The sequence below is a fragment of the Ostrinia nubilalis genome, chromosome Z, assembly GCF_963855985.1.
Source record: "Ostrinia nubilalis chromosome Z, ilOstNubi1.1, whole genome shotgun sequence".
Classification (NCBI taxonomy): domain Eukaryota; kingdom Metazoa; phylum Arthropoda; class Insecta; order Lepidoptera; family Crambidae; genus Ostrinia; species Ostrinia nubilalis.
In genome coordinates this window covers 14,885,536-14,897,815 of record NC_087119.1, presented here as the reverse complement: position 1 = coordinate 14,897,815, position 12,280 = coordinate 14,885,536, and the positions used below count along the sequence as shown (strand labels likewise).

Below are 12,280 nucleotides of genomic sequence, written 5' to 3'. Positions count from 1 at the left end.
CTATTTCATGATGGCCCGTTTATGACAAGCTTAAAAGCAAAAGCTTTCCTAAACTTGATTCCTATAAACTCGTATAATCCTTTATTCTATTAAAATATTACTAGCGTATTCGTGTTTCAACGAAAAGTACCTAGGTACACTAATTTTTTCTTGATTTTCAGTGTTGAGTACGAAATGAAATAACTGTTGGCCCTGGTCGGTCTTAAGCGTGTTTAGTCTATGGTTTGTGTACGAGTTTTCCCAAATCGTTTCATCCATTAACGTGTTAATGAAATAAATATCTTTTACCTGTGTCTTCACGAACTCTCTCATAAAGGACTCTCTCATAAAGGTTTTTACGGGCTGTTACAACAAATAATGTTAAAATCATGAAAGCTGTAGGTATGCCAACCTGAGACCTAAACGATTTGCCGAAATAAAAACGGCTTTTTAAATAATCACATAAAGTCACGTTTCACGCCCGTACTACCAAAAGTAACTTTTGTTGTTCGAAGATAATCTATTTTGTGTTGATAACCGTGTAATAGAAAAACATTGTGTCGTTTTCCGAGTATAATGTTGGTAACTACATCGGACTTTATTTGTTTAGGTGGCTGATGGAATCTTGGGGAAAAAAAAAGTTACTTTATGTGTAAAAATACACGGTATTAATATTGAGGTGATAATGTTGTTAAGGGTACATATTACAGGACGATATACCTTATACATATTATAATACAAACGCTATCGGGTGGTGATTAGTGGCCCTGAATATGAAATCCCGTGAGAAGTAGTGTTTGCATAATGAGCAAGAATACATAACTATGTAGTTCGAATCACGAGTACCTACCTATATTTACTGTATCAGTTACTACTAAACCAAACTAAACCCATTCAGTGCCTCCTAGCTTACATAAATCGAAAGGAGCTACCAGACAGAACCGAAACACAAACATATGTCATAGCAATACGTTAGAAAGTATCTACAAAGTTAGGGTCTGGGATTGTGGAAAAGCCTCTGCGACCGCATTCTGGCGATCGGAAAATTCAATTGAAAAGCGTAGATATTCAGCGTATAAAGTCGGAATTTCCACCAAAGCTTAGCGATAGATAAGCGGCATTTTTTAAAGGAGAAAAAAATATCTCGTAGATTTCTTTACTTTTTCTAATCTACGAGTAAGTATATCATCTCGGGTAATGTGGGTTGTGGGTACAAGGTCTAATAAACAAACAACATGAATCATTTAATAATAAGTGAGCGAAGGACGCAAAAGAAAAAGGAGTAGGAAGAATTATTACGAGGCTCGCGAAGGACTGTCATTAATGGTTTGGATATCATTTTCCTAGTATAGCTTAGCTTTGGCGAAGCTGCTTTTCTGTACAGGTATACCTTTGGTGGCAACACAGCCTCACTGCCAACGCCGGGTTGGACCCGAGTGCGTGTCGGACATTTATTTTATGAAGAGCTAATGGCGTTACATTATTGACGAGCACCTACTTAAGATAATTTCCTTCATTTGTCACATTCAAAATTTATGATGTTCGTTAATTGTCAGTAATATTTAGCTAATATCTGGATAATAATGGCTGCGAGGAGAACACTTAATTTTCATCATATTCAGACTTTAAAACTTGGTACTAAATCGAGTTACCAATTATTTGCCCGGACCCACCCTTCCATTATGAACAAGAGCTTTTTCTGTCACCCAAAAACGGTTGGTTCTTGTTTTTGTGTAACGTTTTGGGCTCGATCCCATAGGCGTAGTGGATTCGTGACTCCGCACAATTTTGTCTATCGAATTTGATATTTAAATTGTTTGCGATTCAAATTAAGCACTCAAATCTGCGTTTTTCAAGACAAATAAGACGAAAAAAGAATAATAAAATGTTTATTTAGGTAATAAAATATACCTATAAACAATCAAAGGTTTAACAAAAGGGATCTTTACAGATAGGTATATTACTTGGCAATAGCAACTACAGTCTATCCAATCCCATCAAAAACAATACTTATCAATAAAACCAAGTCTCGCAACTCAGTTGTTCTACGGTAAAAAGTTGTGAGATCCATGTAATACCAAGTCCAGGCCAGGAAATCTTTAACGTTTTACATAAATTATTGACTTGGCCATCGCACTAAATAATTTAATTTACACGTGTTTTCATGCGATGGCCAAGTCAATATATTATTTATGTAAAACGTTAAAGATTTCCTGGCCTGGACTTGGTATTACATGGATCTCACAACTTTTTACCGCAGAACAACTGAGTTGCGAGACTTGGTTTTTTTGACAAGTATTGTTTTTGATGGGATCTCATTTCTTTTTGTATTTTGTAGACAGCAGTTATGTATCTAGAAAACTGGACCGAAATTGAAAAATTTTACTCGACTTGGCGGTTGCACTACCGTGCCCCCAAATATTTTATTTTTTCCTTGATTCATACACCAAACACTACTTATAGTCCAGTCAAAATAGACATGAACCCTGCATTAATTCGCATACAGCTGAAAATTGGTACGCATGTTCGGAGCACCATTATGAATTAACTGTGAAAAGTCCCCATCGATCCGACATGTGCTAAAAAAAAAAACAAGTTCAAACTTAAAAAATAGGGGTTTTTGAAATTTTCAGCTAAACGGTAAGTTTTATCACAAAAATATGTATGACAAGGTTTAAGACCATACAATTATCTATCAAAATTATCTATACACTTTCTCCTAATAGTCAGCGTTTCTGAGATTCGATGATCCGAAGAGTCAAAAAAGTGTTTTCTTCATAACGGTCTTACACATAAATTCAATGTGATATCGCCTCGTGCCTCGACTCAGCATTGTATCATGATTGTCGACGTCGAATATAAAATGATCAACCTCAATGTCGTCTGTCATCTTTAATTATCGAAAAATGGTTGCAACTTTGACGAAGGACTGCACCGTGAGTTTCTAAGATACGAAGTTTTCGTGTCTATTAGGTTTAAGAGCTCTTATATGCACACGTCACTACTCTACTTGTAACTCTATGGTCACTCTTTTAGCCCGGTCAAGTCAGAAAATCCAGGTTATAATAATTCGCATAGAGCTGAAAATTTGTGTGAATGTTGAGAACACCATCCTTAATGAAATGTCAAAAGTCCCCAACGATCCGTCATTTGAAAAAAAAATTTACGAAGTCCAAGTTTTTTGCATTTTTCCGCCAAACAGTAAACTTATCATAAGAAATGATAAGAAATAGTAGTAGATCATAAAATTATCTATTAAAAATGTCTTTGCCCCTTTTTCCTAAGAGTCACCGTTTATGTGGTAACGATGCAAAAAGTTGAAGAATTCTCATTCTGTTAATTTAGTTATTTTTTTAACATAATAATATTTAACTTTTTTTTTTCTAACTAATTTTTTTACATATTTAAGTCAAGTTATACGTTTTTCTAAATGTTCACTATTAAAACCCAAAAAACATTTCATTCTTAAATAATCAAACATCGGAAATCAATCACCGGTAATTTTTTGGGTATTCATAGCACCGTTGCTCTAGAAGAGATGCCCACCGCCCTCTAGCGAGAGGAAAAAACCACTGAAGAACACTGATGATAATGACTACGACTTAGGTTGTACACCCTTGACATGAATTTTAAATTTTACTGTCTTTAAATTTAAATTATAATTGTCATTTTTATGAATAAAGATATGAAGAAAAATTGGGTGCATTTTTTTATATCATTTTTTCGAAAACTTATCGATACATCTATGTGAACCGTACAAAACATACCCAGCACTAGTCACATTCGTTTGACAGCTGTCATTCTAATCAAGCTATAGATGACCCACGCTGAACTGTCCCACCAAACTCAATGACAGGGGGGCGCTACCATCGTTCAACTGTATGGTTTCCAACATGGCAAAAATCGGAACCAGCGATCCGGTATTGACGGTGGCGCCCCACTGTCAATGTCATGCATAGGACAGTTCAGTATTTTGGAACTATATATTGGATAGACTTAATGTTACTTTCTCGATATAAAAATAGTATATGGTAATTAAGCAAGTGACTTGCGTTAGTTGTGTGTTTTCCTAATCGGATAAGTAATACGGATTATAATTAAATGACGTCTGTACGTACTCGATAATTTTTGGCTGGTACTTACCAAAAGAAGCGAACAGGGAAATCAGTACAGGTACGATGATTATCCAAAAACAGTCGCTTATCTCCATCCAGCAACTGAAACACAAATTCATGTTTAATAAATGCGTACACACCGTGTTATGTAAAAAAAAATTGAGCATAAAGTTTTGAGTTTTTCCGAATACCATCAAATTACTGAACGTTTCCAATTATGTCTGTTATTTAATAACCACACAACCTGATGTAATTTCATTTTATCGAAACGTAAAATGAATCGAAAATTACGATGTTGTTTTCCGATATTTTGAAAGTTTAGTAGGTCAGCCAGTTTAGGAACACGTACATATTTGCGTCTCTAAGACGAAGTAGTTAAAAATAGACGGGCTTTTGGTTATTTTTTCAGAGCTCCGAAGGCTATTAACGTGTTTCCAAACAGCCATATGTGTGCTTTCTTCAATTACGCCTCCAGTAATGGCTTCAAAAACAAAGATGAGCTCAAACGCATGACTTTATCATGAGCTCATCAACATGATAATTTGTGGGGACTTGTGAATCGCGCGTGTTAGTATGGACCTACATGTGACGTCACAACTTATAACAAGGAGAGCGGACGGCAGAGGACTGAAATGACACCAGTGAAAACCTCAAAGGAGTTTCCCAGCCCAGGCTTGAGACGGGATCTAGCATTATTTTTAAAAGTTCTTTAGCCTGAAAGTAATCGAGAATAGATTGTTATCGCGACCACTTAGGGTTTCACGAGTTATACCTACACTTCTAAAGTCATAATTCGCGTGATGACATTTTCCAAATGTGGTGAAAACTAATCCCAACCGCGCACTTGTAACGAGATTAAGTTGCGGCTGTATCCAGTCTGAGCATGAAAAATGGCTGACCCAGTTATGTTCTTGTATGCAATTTTTTCAGGTTTATTAAAACCTTTTGTGTGCACTTCTTTCACTTATCTATGACGCTTATTGCATCAAAGTCTTATTAAGATGAACGCGTGTAGGCTCTTGGAATATGGGCATACAAATTCGATCAGGAGCGGTAAGGAAAAGTGGAAAAAAAATGAGATTGAGTGACGGAGCCATTGGTAAACATGAATAATATATGAACTTTGGGTTTTAATCTTTTGCGACAAACGAACTTATTCTCATGTTAGCCAATCTAAGCTGACCGCGCTAGCCAAAATAAATATGCAAACTCTGATTGGTAATTATAGAATAGACGGTTTAAGCTTAGTATTTATTATCAGTACCTACGCCTTGCCGTTTTAGTGCTACAATTCTATTGTATTTGCTACATCGTCATATCAACTGTTGTTATTTCAAGTTTGTTCAGCGTAAGTTCCAGCTTTAATTTTCAAGCGTACCGTTTAGGTAGTAGGACCTTTCACATTTTTTATTTGTAATAGGTACTAACTGCGAGTATTTATTTTTGTTCTTTATATTATTTTCCGTCGTATTCGCTAATTTTTCGGTGGCATCAAATCATTTAACTAGTCGCCACACAAGTTAATTTATACATAAATAGTTTGTGGCAGGAAAATGAAGTGACAGTTGGAACAATTCATTTATCTAATTAGTATGCAGCGCACCAAGCGCAGATCGTATTGAGCTTGTGCCGAATAACCATTCGGCACAAGCTCAATACGATCTGCGATCATTACGATTCGTGACCAACCGGTCACGAACCGATTTCCGAGGAAACTTTGAGGTGCACCTTATTTGCAAATGTATACTAATTTCACGTAAATAAATCGCGCTATTCTAAGCGTCAGGGTTGTCACTTAGCAGCCTCTAAGGAATGATCAATAGACGGTATAAAAGCAATTCACTTCGAGCTTTATTCTTTGCCGAGTCTTCTGAAAAGAACTCGTTTACGCAAGCGTTTCGACAGATATAACCAGATCGCTGCCACTTAGTGCGCCTTCACATTACGTCGCAAGCAGTGCGGCAGCAGCGCGGCAGCCGTGAATGTGAAGGTAGTCCCACTACTTGCGACGTAATCGAAGGCTTGCTAATGGTGCTAGTCGATGATTCTGGTTCGCTGTTGAATAACTTTGTATGATACAGCTTTACAGTCCTGTAAAGCTCCTGTAATGTCTTGTAGTCCTGTAATAAACTGAAGTATCATTTAATGTGTTGTTACCAACCGTTCGGTAGCTCCAGGTGTGTTGTAGCGCACCGCCGAGTACACGCCGACGATCAGCATGGGAAGCCCCCAGCCCGTCGCTACGAACCACCTCATTGCCACCTCATCTTTTACGAAAACCTGCCAAGAAGAAGGGTTGAAGTAGAACCTTGATATGACGTCACAAATACAGGTTAAGGAACTTTGGTGACAGTTAACTCTTTTCTTGTACGCTCCGCGAAGTAATCGCTACACTGAGTCTCTCACAAAGGTTACTTTTTAGGGGACAGGAGGTTAGGGAACTAAAACGAGCAAACAAACAATGCAACTTTCGTGACAGTTTTGATTCCGAAATCACTTCACTCCGCTTTTTTTGTACGCTTCCTGAAGCAGTCATCGCGAGATCGCATCTGTCACTTAAGTTACTTTGATTATGGGACAGAATAGCCCAAAACAAGCACATAAACAACATTTGGTGGCGGACATATTTTTGGGCCCACTTCAATGTTAGGGAGCTTGAAAATTGCAAATCACTATTTATTTATCTTTTACAATACGTCAGCGTTTGTTACAGGCATTGCCTAATTACATACGCCCGTATTCACAAACGAAGCTTGCTCGAGTGAAGCAGTAAATCGAACGCACAACGCTGAATAGAGCTCTGTGATAGGTTCGTGCGTCACCCTGTGCGTCAACGCGCACTGTGAGACCTCATAGTAATGTTTGTAAATACGGGCGTTATAATGTGTGTACTCTGCAGCACGCCCTTGGATTATAGTAAGGAAGTCTAAACGTGTAGTACACAAAAAGTAGATAACATTTCCTCTTCAGCAATGCAAAGTTTTTATTAAAAAATATTTCACAAGCAGTCTGAGTAGATTTATTACTGTCCTTAAGTTTTCAGAAAGGAATAAATTGTCCAGAAGTCGTTAAACTCGGTCATGGAATGTTAATTGAAACAAGATTAAACAGTGAATTCATTATTGAATACCATTCATGTGTTTGTTTGTGGATAATGCAGTTGTTTATTCAAACACATCATGCGAAATGGATTAAAAACCTAAATAATATTTAATAGTTCATAATAGTAAATGAAACAATAATGGTCAGTGGAATGAATTGCTATCGGTATTAATATCTCAATTTTATGGATGTCCGTAACCGAAACTGAAACTATCGGATATCCGAAATAAAAATATTCCGTAACCGTAACCGAAACTGATACAAAGTTTCGGATAGTTTCGGATAACGGCGGAGTCCAAATCTTAATATTTTTTAATATTTGTAGCTTGTCTGGCATTCCCTGGCAAAATCTAATATCCCTGCCTGTTTTACCTTTATCACAGGTTTCGTCATTCATAGTATATAAAGTGGCTATGCGGGTCGCGCTGCATTTCGCTATTTGAATTATAATTTTTAAAATTCTATATCCGTAACCGAAATTATCCGAAACATTCGGATAATCCGAAATGATTTCATATCCGTAACCGAAACCGGTATAATATTATTCTAATATCCATAACCGAAACTTCATATCCTCAACATCCCTGATTCATAAAAACGATTTTAACAACGTCAATTTTCTTTGTCTCTAAGGATAATAAGAACTAAGCCATCTTAGAAAAAGGTTAAGGTTAAGTTAGGTTATACGAGCATTAAAACAGCTTAAAACTATCGATTTTCATGGGCAACTTGTGTCGGCTACAAGATTATGGTACAGAAAATAAAATGTAAAAATAGTTTTGAAGCCTGTGCTACACAAATAGAAATATACTCTATTTCATTTACTATAAGATGATAAATTATGATTTATGTAATCTTATCGCTGTAATGATGTCTTAATACAGAGATATAAGATCTCAAGAAGAAATAAATGATAAGATTTTGGTTGGGTAGATAAACATCAAATATTTCACAAAATAATGGCGGGTTTATTTCTTTCATCATCTACTTCACGGCTTAGGTAGATAAGTGAATGAGAACAAAACACGGTCAGATGAATTAGGACCTAGAAAACATACTTAGGTTCTTTTCGCTGTCCTATATTTATTATAGGTGTTGTTAGCGCTTTTTTTTTACTAGATGTAGTTACTGGCTTAATGGGCCTTAACTCTTGTGTCAGGTAGGTAGGTACATGTTATTTCGAAAAACGTGATTTTAATACAATAATACAAAATCGAGTTGGTTAAATGTATGCGTAAATTCGAGTCGTGAGACTCGTAAGCGAGACAAGAAAACAAAAGAGTAGCGAAATTCGTCGTCGAAAAAGAAGGTTTTTCTTTGCGGCCAGTGTCGCGCAGCCAAGGACGCTGGAACACTAGGGTTACCTATAGCATACTGGGAAATAAGCCAGCCTTTTTGGTGAGGTGTAGGTAACCCAAAAGTTCGCAACATGTCTTTGCTTTGTGACGATTAATTTATTTAAATAAGGTTGTGTTGTCAACTTTTTGACCACTTTGGGTGTCACGAACTACACTCGCGAGTAAAAGTATGGAATCACCCTACTTGTTCCGAGCGATCGTAACAACTAAATGACCAAATTAAAGGTAATATTCCATACTTTAAATTGATACTATAGACGCATATACATACATACATATAATCATTCAGTTCTTAAGATGGCTTGGAACCAAACACATGGGGGTGATTTCATAGTTTTGATAAGTTATAGTTAAAGTAAGATGGTGCAACTCAGCCTTAGTCTGATCTTAGTTTGTCTGTGCTCAGGTGCAAATCGCAATTAAGCATTCTTGAGGTCTCTTATATTTTACAACCGTGATTAAATGGCGGACAGGCTCTACCGTCATTAGTAATTGTAGATCGCACAGAAAGAGTTGAGGCGATCAACACAAGCAAACATTTGTGTTTGTATTCGCTTGATGCAAGACGTCACCGTCTTGCGTATTCTGACTGATGCACTGATTTGTACAAGTACTCTGAATTCGAGGTATTTCTCAAAGCGCACCCTTTGGAGACGCACCTAAAATATCGCACCTATAGCGTATTTTTACGAATAACTTTGTAGGATGAATAAAAAGTACCAGGGCAATAAAACATGAGTGCGCTTCGAGGAATATGAATTTAGATATTCTCAGTGTGTGTGAGTATGTGTTCGCCTCAATGTGCCTCAACTTTCGTTGCGCGATCTATAAATATGCCGCATGTTTAGTGAAAAGCGTCTCTACCGTACTGTTTAGCTTTACTGTGGCATAAAAGATAGATTTATTATCCTCCCTCAACCGCTACAGTCGTTTGTGCGTGAGTCGAGACTCACTGACTGAACTTTGATAAGTTTCTGTGTTTACCAAAACGTATATTAAACCAGGCTCGGTGTTTGCCGGCGGATAGATAATTGTGCTGTTTTAAAACAAAGCACGTAATACGGAAGGATTAGGTTCTGCGGTTTGGATGAGATTGGCTTTGTGAACGATATATTTAAAACGGCAATGTTTAGTCCTTTGGCATTTCATTGAATCGCTAAGTTGGAATCGACTGCGTGACTTTTCGCAATATTAAAATCGTTATTAGCACTTAAAATATCACCGGGAACATTTTATTTACAGTACTATGAAGAGTTAGAATTAACCTTTTTTGTTACTAAACACAGTTCCAAAAATGTTTCAAGCAGCTATTGACCGATAAATAAGTCGGTAAAATCACATAAGACTGTTTAAAAGCAAACTTACCACGACTAGAGCGATGTGCAGATGAAGACCTTCGCAGAACATCCAGATGTAGCTGGTCACCATGAAGTAGTTCGTGATGACGTGCAGAACTTGACACCATACCTGCATAATAATGAAACTAGAGTCATCAAAATAAGTCTTACAGGGCAGATATGTACCATCCTAGACTGCATCCCACTTAACATCAGGTGCGATTGTGGTCAAATACCTGCCTTGTTATGCATAAAAAAAATATATATATATATGATAGGATGTCAACAAGTAGCACCGTGAGTTCCATACAATAAATAAAAATAATATATTTTACAACCTGTCACTTGAATATTTATCTTTTATTTAACGCTCAGCATTACTAATTTCTTTCAATAATTTTTTTTCCTCATCCTGATACATTTTATCAACAACACTTACCACCACCGTACCCTGCTCTGTTTCATTAATTTTTGCAGTTGCTATTTCCAATATTTCTGTGTAAAAGGGGTGGATAGGTACAAAATGAACAAGGTAATAGAAGTACCTAACCTCTGACAGAGTAGTTGCGTCGGCAGGCTGGCAGGCGCATCGAACAGAAATGTGGTAACAGGGCTAGGCTGTAGCTAAACCACTAATTGGGTTCAGCTACAGGATATTTGAGCAGGATATCTTAGATTAAATCAGAGGAATCTAGAGCCGATAGGAATCGAAGTAAGCCTCGTAAAATATACTAAAACGTTTACTTTTCGTAGAAAAGTTTGGGACATTTTTGATGGTGTTGTAAGATCTTAATTAAAATTATCTCACCCTCCGCGAAGTTTGTGGACAAAATTAGGCTTACAATGGCTATAGTTAATTCAACAAAAAAGTTTAATTCCATTAGAATTTAATCGTTGCTCATTAAGGACAAACATCAACATAAAGCGGGCGCAGTGGCGACTTGCTTTAGGAACGCTGGCTTGAATTATTTCGCCTAATTGCTCCATTTTCGTTTATTCTGTCTTTTAATTTGACTAACGTCTGAATTAATTTCGAAATTGTTTAACTAAGCCACTTATAATGTAGCTTGAAATGCCGATGTATGCCGTCAACAACTATGTATAATATATACGACTCGCGTTGTTGGATGCATAAATATCTAATGCTCTTCTTCTTGTTTATGCCATTTTGTTTATCAATGTTAGTAGAAGTATCTTATATAACTTTATTATAGAATAAATAGAGCACTCTGAGAAAACATCCATGATAATGTGATTTCATGTTTTTATGCAACCTGATGTACAGGAGATATTTTATTATGCAAACTCTACCTTTTTATTTTGACTCCAACTTTTTTTATTCGTTCATCGAGTTAGTGAAAGGTGATTCCTAAAAATAGCTAGTGGCAAATTGAATTTGATTTGAAAAGGGGCGTACTGCCCTGACTTTCTATAAACTACTAGATTGAGTAGAAAATTAGTCTATTCAAACTGTTTGCTGTTTTTCCGCTGAGAACCGCATCAGTCTACTGATGCAAATATACACTCTAGGTATAATATGTGCGTATGTAGGAGGTATCGACAAATATAAGTACAAGCAGCAATTTGGTTTAGGATCGATCTGAAATTAAACGCAAGACAGAATGAGTGAGACGAGTGACTACGAGTAATACTTACCGATTTACTATTGGTCTTTGGATGCTAAAAATAATACAAACAAGAAGAATATCACAGACATAACATACTCGTAAACATAATTATGTATTTTAGATCTTCTACCCGCATGTAGTTTTGTTGGTTTAGAATTTTTTTGCGATTGAAAAACCCCTACTTACTTAGGTATAAAAACCATGGCTATTTAGTTAGCCTGTTTAAACCTCTTTAACATTTATTTCCGCGACACTTTATACATGAGGTCTATTAACATTTCATCAAGTTGGTCTAGTAAGGTAGTGGTTAGGGCATGAAAATTTAACTGTCAGATAGTTGTAGATGGAGTTACTTTTGAATTTAATATTAGTTTGGATGGACTTGTCTCGCCGTCGACTTCGCCATAAATAAGTACGTGCGTGCATCACCTGTTGCTCGCTTCGACCCAGTGGCCTACTAGCTCCATATCTCATAATTTTATTCAATCTTGCTATTTTACACTGTATTTTGTAAAATTTTAGTAAAAAATAAATTTTATTGTATTTTATGCATGCGTGATGAATAAAATGTGTCATCAATCAATCCATTAATCCACCATCATCCATTAATTACCTGCAGTTACTTTCCAATACATTAATGGTTAAAGATTATTTATTTATTCATATGAATACATTTCACTCACTGAGAAACTATGGTATAGTATACATTTTACATACATTGTGTGAGCGATGTGAGCTTCGCCGTATATCGTATTATGAGT

The 12,280-nt window shown here is 36.4% G+C and overlaps 1 protein-coding gene across 7 annotated transcripts in view; it reads right to left on the bottom strand.

The window, feature by feature from the left end:
- LOC135086485 (calcitonin gene-related peptide type 1 receptor-like) overlaps nt 1-12,280 on the bottom strand; it is a 134,497-nt gene that overhangs the window by 13,982 nt on the left and 108,235 nt on the right. For all 7 annotated transcript variants that reach the window (XM_063981205.1, XM_063981208.1, XM_063981210.1 and 4 more), the window contains exons 7-9: nt 9,920-10,021; nt 6,256-6,374; nt 4,123-4,196 (exon numbers count right to left, since the gene is read on the bottom strand). In XM_063981205.1, coding sequence (XP_063837275.1) covers nt 4,123-4,196; nt 6,256-6,374; nt 9,920-10,021 — 295 coding nt within the window. The remainder of the gene's footprint in view (nt 1-4,122; nt 4,197-6,255; nt 6,375-9,919; nt 10,022-12,280) is intronic.